The 12,493-nt window shown below is 36.1% G+C and overlaps 3 protein-coding genes across 6 annotated transcripts; 2 read left to right on the top strand and 1 right to left on the bottom strand.

Annotated features, from left to right (window-relative positions):
• The first annotated feature begins 444 nt into the window (after nucleotides 1-444).
• On the top strand, nucleotides 445-4,203 carry LOC131643552 (receptor-like protein EIX2). The gene has a single exon (XM_058913802.1). The coding sequence runs from the start codon at nucleotides 486-488 to the stop codon at nucleotides 4,059-4,061; it is 3,576 nt and encodes a 1,191-aa protein (XP_058769785.1). The 5' UTR covers nucleotides 445-485; the 3' UTR covers nucleotides 4,062-4,203.
• A 286-nt stretch (nucleotides 4,204-4,489) lies between these two features.
• On the top strand, nucleotides 4,490-5,569 carry LOC131643554 (heavy metal-associated isoprenylated plant protein 39-like). 2 transcript variants are annotated; one of them, XM_058913806.1, is made up of 3 exons: nucleotides 4,490-4,628; nucleotides 4,799-4,880; nucleotides 5,019-5,569. In XM_058913806.1, the coding sequence occupies exons 1-3, from the start codon at nucleotides 4,620-4,622 to the stop codon at nucleotides 5,219-5,221; spliced, it is 294 nt and encodes a 97-aa protein (XP_058769789.1). In that variant the 5' UTR covers nucleotides 4,490-4,619; the 3' UTR covers nucleotides 5,222-5,569. The 2 variants fall into 2 exon arrangements, with proteins under 2 accessions (XP_058769789.1, XP_058769790.1); XM_058913807.1 differs by having other exon boundaries at nucleotides 4,493-4,628; nucleotides 4,802-4,880.
• A 103-nt stretch (nucleotides 5,570-5,672) lies between these two features.
• LOC131643553 (pentatricopeptide repeat-containing protein At1g55630-like) lies at nucleotides 5,673-9,897 on the bottom strand. 3 transcript variants are annotated; one of them, XM_058913804.1, is made up of 5 exons: nucleotides 7,949-9,897; nucleotides 6,882-7,162; nucleotides 6,493-6,718; nucleotides 6,288-6,389; nucleotides 5,673-5,812 (listed from the first exon to the last, which is right to left on the bottom strand). In XM_058913804.1, the coding sequence occupies exon 1, from the start codon at nucleotides 9,508-9,510 to the stop codon at nucleotides 8,068-8,070; it is 1,443 nt and encodes a 480-aa protein (XP_058769787.1). In that variant the 5' UTR covers nucleotides 9,511-9,897; the 3' UTR covers nucleotides 5,673-5,812; nucleotides 6,288-6,389; nucleotides 6,493-6,718; nucleotides 6,882-7,162; nucleotides 7,949-8,067. The 3 variants fall into 3 exon arrangements, with proteins under 3 accessions (XP_058769787.1, XP_058769786.1, XP_058769788.1); XM_058913803.1 differs by having other exon boundaries at nucleotides 5,675-5,812; nucleotides 6,335-6,389; XM_058913805.1 differs by lacking the exon at nucleotides 5,673-5,812 and having other exon boundaries at nucleotides 5,994-6,389; nucleotides 7,945-9,897.
• Between the last annotated feature and the right edge of the window lie 2,596 nt (nucleotides 9,898-12,493).

The following is a 12,493-nucleotide window of genomic DNA, read 5'->3' as shown; positions in this document are numbered from 1 at the left end:
GCTAAAAATTGATAAAGCTATGTGCAAAATCACCACATCTAATTCTGTTTCAATTTTGTTTTATAAAAAACGTAAAAACAAAATGCATTATTTTTTGGATATATATATATATATATATATATATATATATATATATATATATATATATATATATATATATATATATATATATATATATATATATATATATATATATATATATATATATATATATATATATATATATATATATATATATATATATATATATATATATAAAAGCAAATTTCTTAGATTGCAAAATCATAGTGGTGACTATGCGTGTATTATATATATTTTTTAAATATAAAATATTCTTTTATAAAATGCTTGCCGTGATGTTTGGTTTAGTTTGATGTTTCCTGGAAGTTGTATTTAATTGCTACAAGTGAAAATGATTGTTGGATTATATTATATATAAGTTGTGTGAGTGAAATGAAATTCCAATAGAAACAGAGAGAGAAAAGATGGAAAGATATTACAAATGTGTTGTACTGTTTTTGGTTATAATTCCACAATCATGCTTGTGTGCTAATTCAAATGTCCCTTGCATACAACAAGAGATACAAGCTCTTCTTGATTTCAAAGCGTCCATTGCACAACACTCATCAAACAAACTTTCATCGTGGAAAGGCTCTCACTGTTGCCAATGGGAAGGCATTGGCTGTGACAATGTCACTGGACATGTTGTCAAACTTGATCTCAGAAATCCTTGTTACCCACCAAATTGGCGGCAACACTACCTTCAATATATTCCCTGTTTGCAAGTAATTGCTCCAAATGTCAGCTCGTCTTTGCTACAATTGGAACACTTGACTTATTTGGACTTGACAGGAAATGATTTTGGTGAGAGTTTAATTCCTATGTTCATCGGTTCCATGGGACGCCTTGAGCACCTCTCTCTCTCAGACGCTGAACTTAGCGGAAACATTCCCAACAGTTTCGGAAATCTTAAAAGCCTACAATTTCTTGATATCAGCTCTAATGACAATTTCAGTTACTCATTTCAAATAAGACAAGACACCAGTTGGATATCTAAACTTCATTCACTCAAACACCTTGACTTGAGTTCTGTTCCCATCAATGACCCACACTACTTGTTTCAGGTACTCAATTTACTTCCATCCTTGTCGCATCTTTCCTTGTATGATTGCCAACTTGACAATTCACTCATACCTCATTATGCTTTTCAAAACATGACAAATCTTGTCTATCTAGATCTCTCATTTAATAATATGCTTTCTGGTCCAATTCCTGAGGTTTTTCAAAACATGACTTCCATTGAATCACTCTATCTTTCTCGAAACAATATCAATTCTATTCCATTATGGTTTAGTGAATTAGACAAACTTACCCTTCTTGACCTTTCTGGCAATGGGCTTCGTGGTCAAATACCTTCTTATGCTTTCACAAACTTGTCATCACTTGTGCATCTTGATCTCTCCTATAACCAACTTGATTCAGTTTCGTCATTGTCATTTGCCAACCTAAAAAAGTTTGCGTATCTTGATCTTTCATTCAATGAGTTCTATGGTCCAATTCCTGAGGTTTTTCAAAACATGACTTCCATTGAATCACTCCATCTTTCTGGAAACCATTTCACATTAGTTCCATCTTGGTTTTGCAACTTTCAAAAACTTACATATCTTGATCTTTCTATGAATGGCATCCATGGTCCAATTCCTGAAGGTCTTCGAAACTTGACTTCCATTAAATTCCTAGACCTTAGGGATAATAGTTTAACTTCAATTCCATCGTGGTTTGTTGAGTTGAAGAGACTTGTGTACCTAGATCTTAGTTGGAATCAAATTACACTTAAAGAATACTTTCTATCATCCATCATAAATTCCATGTGCCGCCTAAAAACATTGATTTTATCAGGAAACCAGCTTTACACAGAATCAATGGAACACTTTGAAACATCTAAATGTACTAAATATGATTTGGAGTACTTGGAATTAAGGCATAATGATATCAGTGGCCACCTGCCAACTTGGTTGGAGAAACTTGAAAATCTAAAATACCTTGATTTTACCTCGAGTTTTCTCCATGGACCTATCCCTGTGTCAATTGGAAAGTTGTCAAAACTGCATCAGCTATCTCTATCCGATAATACATTTGAAGGGCTTATTCCTAAAAGTATAGGTCAACTTGTCTATTTAACTAACTTAGATCTTTCTTCTAATAAGTTTCATGGTTCAGTTCCTCAAAGCCTATGGAGACTGACAAATCTAGAGTTTCTTGATCTTTCAAACAATTCTTTTAATGGGTTCATTCCGGAAAGTATTGGTCAACTTGGCTATTTAACTCACTTAGATCTTTCTTCCAATAAGTTTGATGGTTCAATTCCTCAAAACCTATGGAAACTGACAAATCTAAAGTTTCTTGATCTTTCAAACAATTCTTTTAATGGGGTCATTCCGGAAAGTATTGGTCAACTTGTCTTTTTAACTAAATTAGATCTTTCTTCGAATAAGTTTCATGGTTCAATTCCTCAAAGTCTATGGAAACTTGCAAATTTAGAGTCTATTGATCTTTCAAACAATTATTTTAATGGAATCATTTCTATAAGTCTTTGTCAACTTGTCAATTTGGATTCTTTAGATATTTCTTCAAACAAGTTGGATGGAATGATCTCTATGGAAAAAGGATGTCATTTAAAGTTGCAGTATTTGAATCTCTCTCATAATCAAATGACTGGTTCAATACCAAAAAACATTGGCCATATAATGTTGTATTTGGGAAACTTGTTTCTAGGAAACAACCACATAAATGGTTCAATCCCAATATCTATGTGCCAAATGCAACTTACCAATCTTGATCTTTCAAAGAATAATTTATCTGGTGAAATTCCAAATTGTTGGGAGGATAGCCAAGAGTTGTCAGAGATAAATTTGTCATCTAACAAACTAACAGGAGAGTTCCCAAGCTCATTTGGGAATCTTCCCTTCCTGTTTTGGTTGCATTTGAACAATAATAGTCTTCAAGGAGAGATTCCAACGTCGTTTAGAAATATGAAGCGATTGTTGCTTTTGGATCTTGGTGAGAATCAACTTTCTGGAAGTATACCATCATCATGGACAGAAAACACATTTCCTTTAGTGCAAATTATTCGACTACCGCATAACACGTTGAGTGGAAGCATTCCTTCACAGTTATGTCAACTCAAATCACTAAAAATTTTGGACCTCTCCAGAAACAAATTACAAGGTTCGATACCTCGATGTATAGGAAATCTGGAAGGAATGAAATTTGAAAAATCAATATCATCACCGATTCACATGCAGTCATACAAGTTAACATCATTGCCTCCACTAGCACCTCCAGCACCGTCTCAAGTATTTTCTGCAGATGCTCCTTCTATGGAGTGGCCCACTCAAGATCTCACAGAAAGGATGAAAGGAATGGAACTTGAATATACCAAAATCTTAAAACTTGTAGTCAACATTGACTTGTCAGAAAATAGATTGGTTGGATTTATTCCTAAAGAAATCGCATGGCTTACAGGATTGCATGGCTTGAACTTATCAAGAAATCAATTGAAAGGAGAGATTCCTGGGTTAATAGGAGACATGAAATCACTAGAATCATTGGACATGTCTCATAACCAACTTTCTGGAAAAATTCCCAATACCATGTCTGCTATAACTTCATTGAGTTTTTTAAACTTATCTCACAATAACTTCTCAGGACCAATTCCTAAAGATAATCAGTTTTCAACTTTTAATGACCCCTCAATTTATGCTTACAACCCATATCTTTGTGGATCTCCACTTCCAAACATGTGCCCTGGTGATGTTTTGCATGGAGCTTCTAAAAGCAAAGGTAATGAAGAGGAAGATGGGATAGAAAAAGTATGGTTCTACTTTGTGATAGCACTAGGCTTTGGGACAGGGTTATGGGGAGTTATTGGCACTTTGTGGTTCAAGAAGAAATGGAGACATGCTTACTTCAGATGGGTGGAAGATGTTGGTGATGATATATATGTGGCAGTTGTAGTAAAAATAGCAAAGATAAAGAAGATGAAGAGAAACCATGCATGAACATATATCTATGTTTATGTTTCTTGTTCACTTATTTCTTTTTACTGAATGTTTCATTTCATATTAGAATAAGGTTAATGCCACACTTTGTATTTGCTTTTCTTCTGAGTGAATTTTATCTTTATGATTGAAAAAAGCATGTGTCATTAAGTTTGTCTTTTGTTGTCTCCATCTCATATTCAACTCTTGTCATCCTTATCATAACATTAAGTTAATATCGTCAATAAAGCATTTGGATCTAAGTAAAATATTTCTGGAAATAATTGTGTTCTGACTTGAGTGGAGCCATACAAACATCTATAACATTTAACCATGTGTGATTTGTATTGATAGGGTAGGAAGATAGTATAAAAACAAAGTGAAAATGAGAGACAAAATAAAAGATGTTTCAAATGGCACGTAACATGTTATCAACACATCAAACATTTGTCTTATTGAGTTTCTCCATGCTGGCTGGCCAGAAATAAAACAAGACATCCACAACCACACGTCTTACATTGTATTCTCAAGCCTTCATTCTCCTCTTGCTTGTTTTCACACCCTTCTTCCCTTTTCACAATGGCTCAGGTACTTATCTTCCCATTTGGGTTTCTGCACAATAATTTTTTCATTATTAATAAATAAAGTGACACCATAAACTGTTTTGTTATAGTTATGTGAATAATCTGATTTAGAATTATGTTTGTTTACTCCTTTTTCTGTCTGTTTACATGTGCTATCACTCAATGGATCCGTAGCAGAAGGTGGTGTTAAAGGTCCTTACTATGACGGATGACAAAACAAAGAAGAAATCAATAGAAGCAGTTGCAGATATCTATGGTGGGTGTCAACTTAATTTAATTTTCATTTACTCAAATATATCTGTTTAGCAGAAAGTCAGTTTTCTCTGCAACGTATACACATTAATGGAATACAATAAAAGATGCATCTGTGTAAATGTTGGTACTTTGATAACAGGAGTTGATTCAATTGAGACAGATGTTAATGAACAGAAGTTAACAGTGATTGGCGAAATGGATACAGTGGCAGTAGTGAAGAAGCTGAAGAAAGTGGGGAAGGTAGATATAGTATCAGTTGGACCTGCCATAGAAGAGAAGAAAGAAGAGAAGAAAGAAGAAAAGGAAGAGAAAAAGGAAGAGAAACAAGAGGAGAAAAAATAAAGACAATACACATCATTGGATTTTCAAATTCTCCCTTTACATTCCCCAAGGAGCTAATGACTTATGAATGTGATAATATATCTATCTATGCATTTGATTCATGCTTGTAAAGAATGATATATTTGTGGAATGAAAGAGAAACATAAGACCAAACCAAAAAATAAAAGCGGACAAAAGAAGATTAGGAGGTTTTTATATGAAATAATAAAGGGACCTTTCTCTATGACTAAATTTTAAAGATATAACCATTGTGAATCACCTAAATGTCTTCATGATGCTAAAATTTAATTAACAACTAACTTAGCATGCAAGATAATTCTAGGGAAAAGTGCTGGGATTACCCTGAAAGCAAAGCAAGGTACAATGGCTTCAGCTCCCTTTTCAACAGAAGCGTACTTAGAAATCCGATTGAATTGATTATTTCAGTGTTTGAACTAAATTCTTTTCTGTGTGTGATTGGCCTCGGTTCTTTCCAATCTTTATACACAGGATACCTCATGGATCTTATGGAATTCTTAATAGGAGCATAGTAACTTCAACTGATATGATGAATATGAATCTGAAGAATAGTGATACTGAAATGGAATGATCCTGTCATGAAAACAATACTAATTAAATACAATCAATAAAAAAAATCCAAGCGTTGATACTATTTTATTAATATTATTAAAATTCATTTTGAACTTGCGAATAATTGTGTGAATAAAATCACAACTCACACAAGAATTGTTCTAGACCCCTTGATATTCTATCCCACAATGCAATTCAAGCTAACTAGGCTATACATTTAAAGTAGATACTCAAAGATTGTGTTTTTCATTATTCTTGTTTCCATGCATTCATATGTATGGCGAAAAATCTTAGTATACGAACATTTTATTAATTCAAAGTACATAAAATATAATTCCATCACTTCAAGTATGTTTTCTTGGATGATAGAACCAAATAAACACGATAAATTGGAAGAACAAAAAGCTCAACAAGATTTGCAGATAAACCAAAGCAAATTACAAGCAGATAGCCACAGATACTCAGTCCCCAAAACTTGGATGATGAACAGACTTACGATAAGGACTCTGAATTGTGAGAAGTATAAGCAGAAAACTGAAGTACCTCCACCAGTATCAGTCTGTACTTTCTTGTAAATAACAGAACTGGGCTTGGAAAACTGTTAATTACAAGAAGACAATTTTAGTGCAGATTCAAAAGTAAATCTAATAGTTTTACAACAACAAAAATAGAGTCTTGTGGGTGTTAATTGAAAAAATTACCGAAGACTCGGCAGCTTTATTTATTATTGTTTACCAACATAATAAATAACCATGACTGTTTAGTTTGGACTTAGCATAGCATCCTAACTGTTTGTACTTTGTGATCCTACTATGCATATTGACAGAAGTCTGTCTTTTTATATGCAAAAAAATGAAATGCAGAGGCATCAATCTGGGGAAGGAATCCCAACTAGTCTGGCACCCTGGGCTCTGCTCTAACAATCATCTGCAGCATACCAAGTATATGTCAAAAATCGAAAATCAAATACCAAAAATGTGGGGGCATAGAATAAACCCGTGCAAACAGCTAATTATTGAAATATGTAAGTAGGCAAACCTGTCCTATAGTGGAAAAATCCTATCTAATAAAACTAGGAACTAAATCTCACCAATCAAAGTCGGGAACAGAAGAAGCGTATCTTGTGTGAGCACAGCAAATATAGAGCCAATAAATAAACCATGACAATAACCTTTTAATACAAAGGATATGTTTTTCATGGAATATAGAAGCGGGCTATGGCTGTCTTGAAGCCATAAAGAAAAGCAACCAATTTGGACCTGATTTTGGAAGGCAGCATAATTAAGCACACAATTGTATTTGCAATATTTTTGGCTGTTTGCTCCGAACTCTTGGAAATGCACCAACAAACCAGGTGACTTAGTCGTACAACTAAAAAATAAGCGAACATTTTTAATTATAGATCTCATCTCAAAATCATGAATGATTGACATAAATTTCATCTGATACAAAACAGTAAAGAATAACATACAAATGAAAATGACACCACTTCAAATATCAACAGACAAGAGGGATGAGCACAATAACTGAAATATGTAATGGATAATGCAATAGTAGTAAAAAACTGGAAATATCAGATACCGTTTGAAAAAGGTTATAACCAAAAAGACATACTATATACTATACAAACAACGATTTTCCCTCAACAGAACACTGCTGACTTTACAGGTGCTAAAAATGATTTTCGAACATACAAGAAGACGGCTTTCAAATCTAATATACAACAATTAGAGAGAAAGGAAGGCTCGTGCATCATTTCCAGAAGCTAAGAGCATCTAGTGCACCAAATAATGGATGGACTGTCAAGCATATGGATTATCAATTCTTTATCTACTTCCAAGTTATAAATGATTACAGAAAAAGCGAAACAATGAAGTTACATTATTAGAGTTACGGTAAATTACTTGGTCCATAAACAAAATTTGGTTGCCAAAGGTACATAAAGTTTACTTTATAAAAGTAAAGTAAAGATGATATCGGCACCCCAAGTATAAGCTCTTTGCAATATGCAAGCACATAAGAATTAAAAGAATCACAACTAAAATAATGAACAACAAATGTTGATCATATGTTATACAAAATTGGGCATACAGGTTTACATTTTGGCTACTCAGTGTTGAAAGAATTATATATATCAGGGGATGGGAGACAACCTACTTTTTTTTCTCCAGCATCTAACCAGCTGAAGACGTAGCAGGTAGTTGGTCTAGGTTAACCAAACAAAGAGTCAGAAGCCCCGTGAATTAAAAAGTCCGATTTGCAAGTCTAATTTACGACTACATCTTAAACCCTTTGAATCTTGAAAGTAAGTGGGCATACTTCCCTGTCTCCATCATTTGTCTTAACACCTCACGAGCATCAGCAACCCTTCCGGCATTCCGCAAACAATCCACTAATGTAATATAGACAACAGAGTTTGGACTACAACCTTTCTTTTCCATTTCCTTGAACATTGAGAGTGCTTCGTCAAATTTTCCTTCCATACAAAACCCCCGAATCATGGAATTGTATGTAAAAACATTTGGAACTTGCTCCTTGGAAAGCATCTCTTGAAACATTCCCTGTGCTTTCTCAAGCTCACCAGCCACTACATATCCCGTTATCATAACAGTGTAAGCCACCACATCTGGCATGCACCCGTTCTTTATCATTTCATCGAAAAAATATTTGCAAGCATCCAAATTCCCGGCTCTGCTGAGTCCATCTATCAATGTGGTAAAATGAAGTACCGTTGGCTCTATACCTGTTTCTCTCATGTGATTTAAAAGATTAAGAGCGGCAAGTGGTTTATCCCCTTTACCAAGAGCATGAAGAAGAATGTTGAAAGTATGAAAATCCGGAGAAAATCCATTTCTACCCATCTCATCAAGCAGTATGTGAAACTGATCCACCTTTCCAAGTCTATACTTGGCATACATGACAATATTATAAGTCAAAACATCTGACGAAAAACCATCAAGCAACATCTGTTCATAAACCCACTCAATCAATTTGTATTGGTTTAATACAAGAAAACTATGTAGAATTGCATTGTAGGAATGCTTAAAAGGCCTATAGCTAAAATTCTTCGATTTTATGAACCTCTCCACCAACGTCTTAGCCAAACCCGCCTCGCCACAAGTCCGAACCAAAACATTGAAAGTACGCGCAGTAGCCGGATAGCCTTTCTCAATCATCTCATCAACCAACCTCCACACCGCCCTAAACTCTTTGCATTGAGCATATATGTTCATAATCAAGTGATAGGCATTCGCAGTGTGCCGGTAATCCTCTTGCTGACTACACCACACAAAAAACTTATAAGCCAGCTTTGCACACCTGGTCTTATTCTCAGTATTTATGCTCTTCAAAATTCCGAAGAGAACCTCTCTAACAAGAATCCCCGAAGGTCTTATACTCAACTCCTCTAAAATCAATCTAGCATCAAGACCAGGACCATCTTGTCTTAGAACCTCAAGGGCCTTCTTAGCATCTAACTTCACAGAATCTAAGAACCCTTTTCTAAGTGAAAAGGGCTTCTGATCACAGTTTGAATCATTGATCCTTTCATCTAAAGTAGAATCAAAATCTGAAACTATTTTTTTCAAAGGCTCCTCAATGCATTCAAACCCATTATTACCATCAAACGTGTGGCTACATAATCTCCGACGAATAACAAAAAAATGGGAAATTTTGTCGACTACCCTTTTCCTTAGACCTAAAAGGGCTACTGAATTCATAGTTTGAATTCCAACCCATCATCTCTGCACCTCTGAAATCTAGGTGGTTAATCGCGGCCAATAGTGGCGCGATTGCGGCGGTACGAAACAGAGCCGCCGCTGGCCGCTACAGTGATGCCAGGTGGGACGCGCATCACTGTCGCGGCTTCCTCATATGCATTTCACGATAACAACAATGAAGGTTTTTCACAACAAGAAAAAATGGACAGAGAAACCTGAAGAATCACGGTAGAAGGAGAAGGATGAGTGGAATCACAATACGAAGGAGGATGAGTCAGCGGCGTGGTTGAATTGCTAGGTTAAAGGAAAGGGAAGAAATCAAACTTTGGATGTTTTGCTAGATTGAACGAAGATGTAAAACCCTGGCCCTTAAAACCCAAATTGTGAAAATAAACAAAACAAAAGGTACTTCAAAAAAACATTTTTCTTATTTTTGTCTAAACAAAAATAGTTTAATAACTTTAATTTAAATACAACTACATTTTGTTGGATTTCTATTTTTAAGTGATTAATTTTTAAATAACTAGTTTGATATATTTCTTATATGAATAATTATTTAAATTATAGGAGATGGATAGAGTGATAAAGTAAAGATTGCTAATAAGGTGTAAGGTGTAAATAAACTAGTTTGAATAATTTATGGATTGATAAATGAAATGAATTTTAAGAAGTCTACAAAATGAGATTCTAGATTTATCATCAATTAGTTGGAAGGATAGATATTTTGTTATTATTCAAAGTAAGATTACAATTGGATAATATGTGTAATTTGAGAATTAGGGTTAGAGATTCACGCTTTTTTCTAATCAGTTTCATAAAAATAAAGATTTTAAACTTGTTAATCGTTAGATCTAGTTGAGTTTTAGAAACGAGGTTCGTGAGACACAAGGTTCGTGAGACACGATGCTACATTTTCAATGTTTGGATCTTCAAAATAAGATCTAAGGAGGGAGATATCATGTTTGCATGGTGTCGCTACCGCGAAAATTAACAGAGTCGCCACTAACATATTTATCCTGAAAAGGAAGGGAATGCCAGCAAACCACAAAACAAAACAACGGTCTCACGACCAGAGAAAAAGAGTAAGGGAGTCGGTTACGCGAGGGGAAGGTGTTAGCACCCCACGCGCCCATCGTACTCGATGGTATCCACGCTTGTGTCTAAAACTATGGGTGTGTAACAAATCTACGCTAATCTGGACTAAAATGAATGCAGAATGTAGGGAAAAGAAAGAGTTATACTCGCACGGGCCCTACCCCGCTGCCTACGTATCCTTTTTGAGGAATCAGAGGTACCGTAGCTCGGCTAACTAATTTTTGTTTGTTTTGTGTTTTTTAGGTGAACGAATTACATTCACACTCCGCTGCTCGACCTTTGGAGACTTATGCTTGGGAATGGAGCGGAAATAACAAGCTCTTAAGAAAAGAAAATCAAAGAGTGTGGTTTGTGTTTTAAAGAATGCATGAGGAAGACCTAAGCTAAGGGGGAAAGCTTGCTACCTAATGTTATCATACAAAGGGTACAAGTCTAAACAAAAATAGCAACCTACGAGAAAAAGGGGAAGCACACAATAATATCACACAAACGAGCTCCGCTCGTGAAGCAAACAAACCAACGGTACTGACCGAATGGTAGAAAAGCGGTCCCGCCATAGCCAAGGGGAGCAGTTCAACCCAAGTCAACCAAGCATTAGACCTCGCGAAAATGATCGGGCCATAGACAAGAGGGCGGACCCCTCTCAGTAACCAAGTCGTCACGGATCGTAAAGGGAAACGGTGCGCGCGTACACCGAGCATCAACGTCAAGCAACGCGAGCTATAAGAAAGGCGGGGGTCCGGCTGCATGAACCCTTTTCCTGACATACTCGATAACAAGATCTTGTGCTGGTTCAGAAGCAAGCGACGCGTAGCGTGCACATACTGAACAGACTCGATGAGACTAGGCGGAGGTTGATTGCTAACCCTTTCCGCGTGCCTTCCATGAGGACTTAACGGAGTGCCATATAGGACTTATTACACCGTGACTCCCTGCCGCAAAGCACAAATATAAACACACCAACAAAAATAGAGCCTCTTTCGAGGGCTTGGCCAGATGAATGTCTAAGTCCTACTTCTCATGTTAAAGGATGATGCGAGAAAGCGATAAAGTGTAATAGAAATAAAATGAAACGGGATCAATACCAAACGGATGATGATCCGTAAACTAAAGCGAAGCAAAGCGAAGAAACTAAGAATCCCGCGAGCGAGCTAGCAAAGCAAAAGCAAATGGTCAGCACACCGATTAGCCATGAAAGCACACAAAGGTCGACATGCACGTCGAGCACAATCACAATACACCTGCAAGAGGAACAAGCAAACCAAACAAGCAGATATAAAGTAATAGGAGCGTGTCTCTAGGACGAGAACACGATACAAGTGAATAGGAATCGTGTTCCGAAAGTGAAACGGAACACACAAGTAATAAGCGCCGATTGGTGACTATCCAAGAGCCTTGCACACTAGCACACAAGTTAGAGATAACAAACATAGCAATCGGAATTGTGTTATTACCATAAAGCGAAAGGAAACGGACAAGTAATGTAAACATGGAATGGATAATGAAACATCAAAGAGAAATCAAACATGGATGATCTACAAGTTAATGAAAACAAAGCATATAGTAAGATAGTACGTCTCATAAGCTTTCCGACGATATAAAGAACGTGCAAATCGGAGTTACGAGCAAAAAGTTATGCAAGATTGAAGTTAGAAAAGAAAAAAACAAAAATTACACACAGGAACCGGTTCCTGCACAGGACAACCCGGTTCCTAGTACTAAAAACCAGAGACAGAAAACTAGGAACCGGTTCCCACCTAGGGACAACCCGGTTCCTGGTACAAAATCACAGGGGACAAAACAACGCAGGAACCGGTTCCCACCTAGGGACAACCCGGTTCCCAGTACAAAAACACAGAAAGGCAGCAATTTTGGATTGAGTGGGAAC

This window comes from Vicia villosa, linkage group LG1 (assembly GCF_029867415.1).
Source record: "Vicia villosa cultivar HV-30 ecotype Madison, WI linkage group LG1, Vvil1.0, whole genome shotgun sequence".
Taxonomy (NCBI): domain Eukaryota; kingdom Viridiplantae; phylum Streptophyta; class Magnoliopsida; order Fabales; family Fabaceae; genus Vicia; species Vicia villosa.
This window is presented reverse-complemented; position numbering and strand designations above follow the sequence as displayed.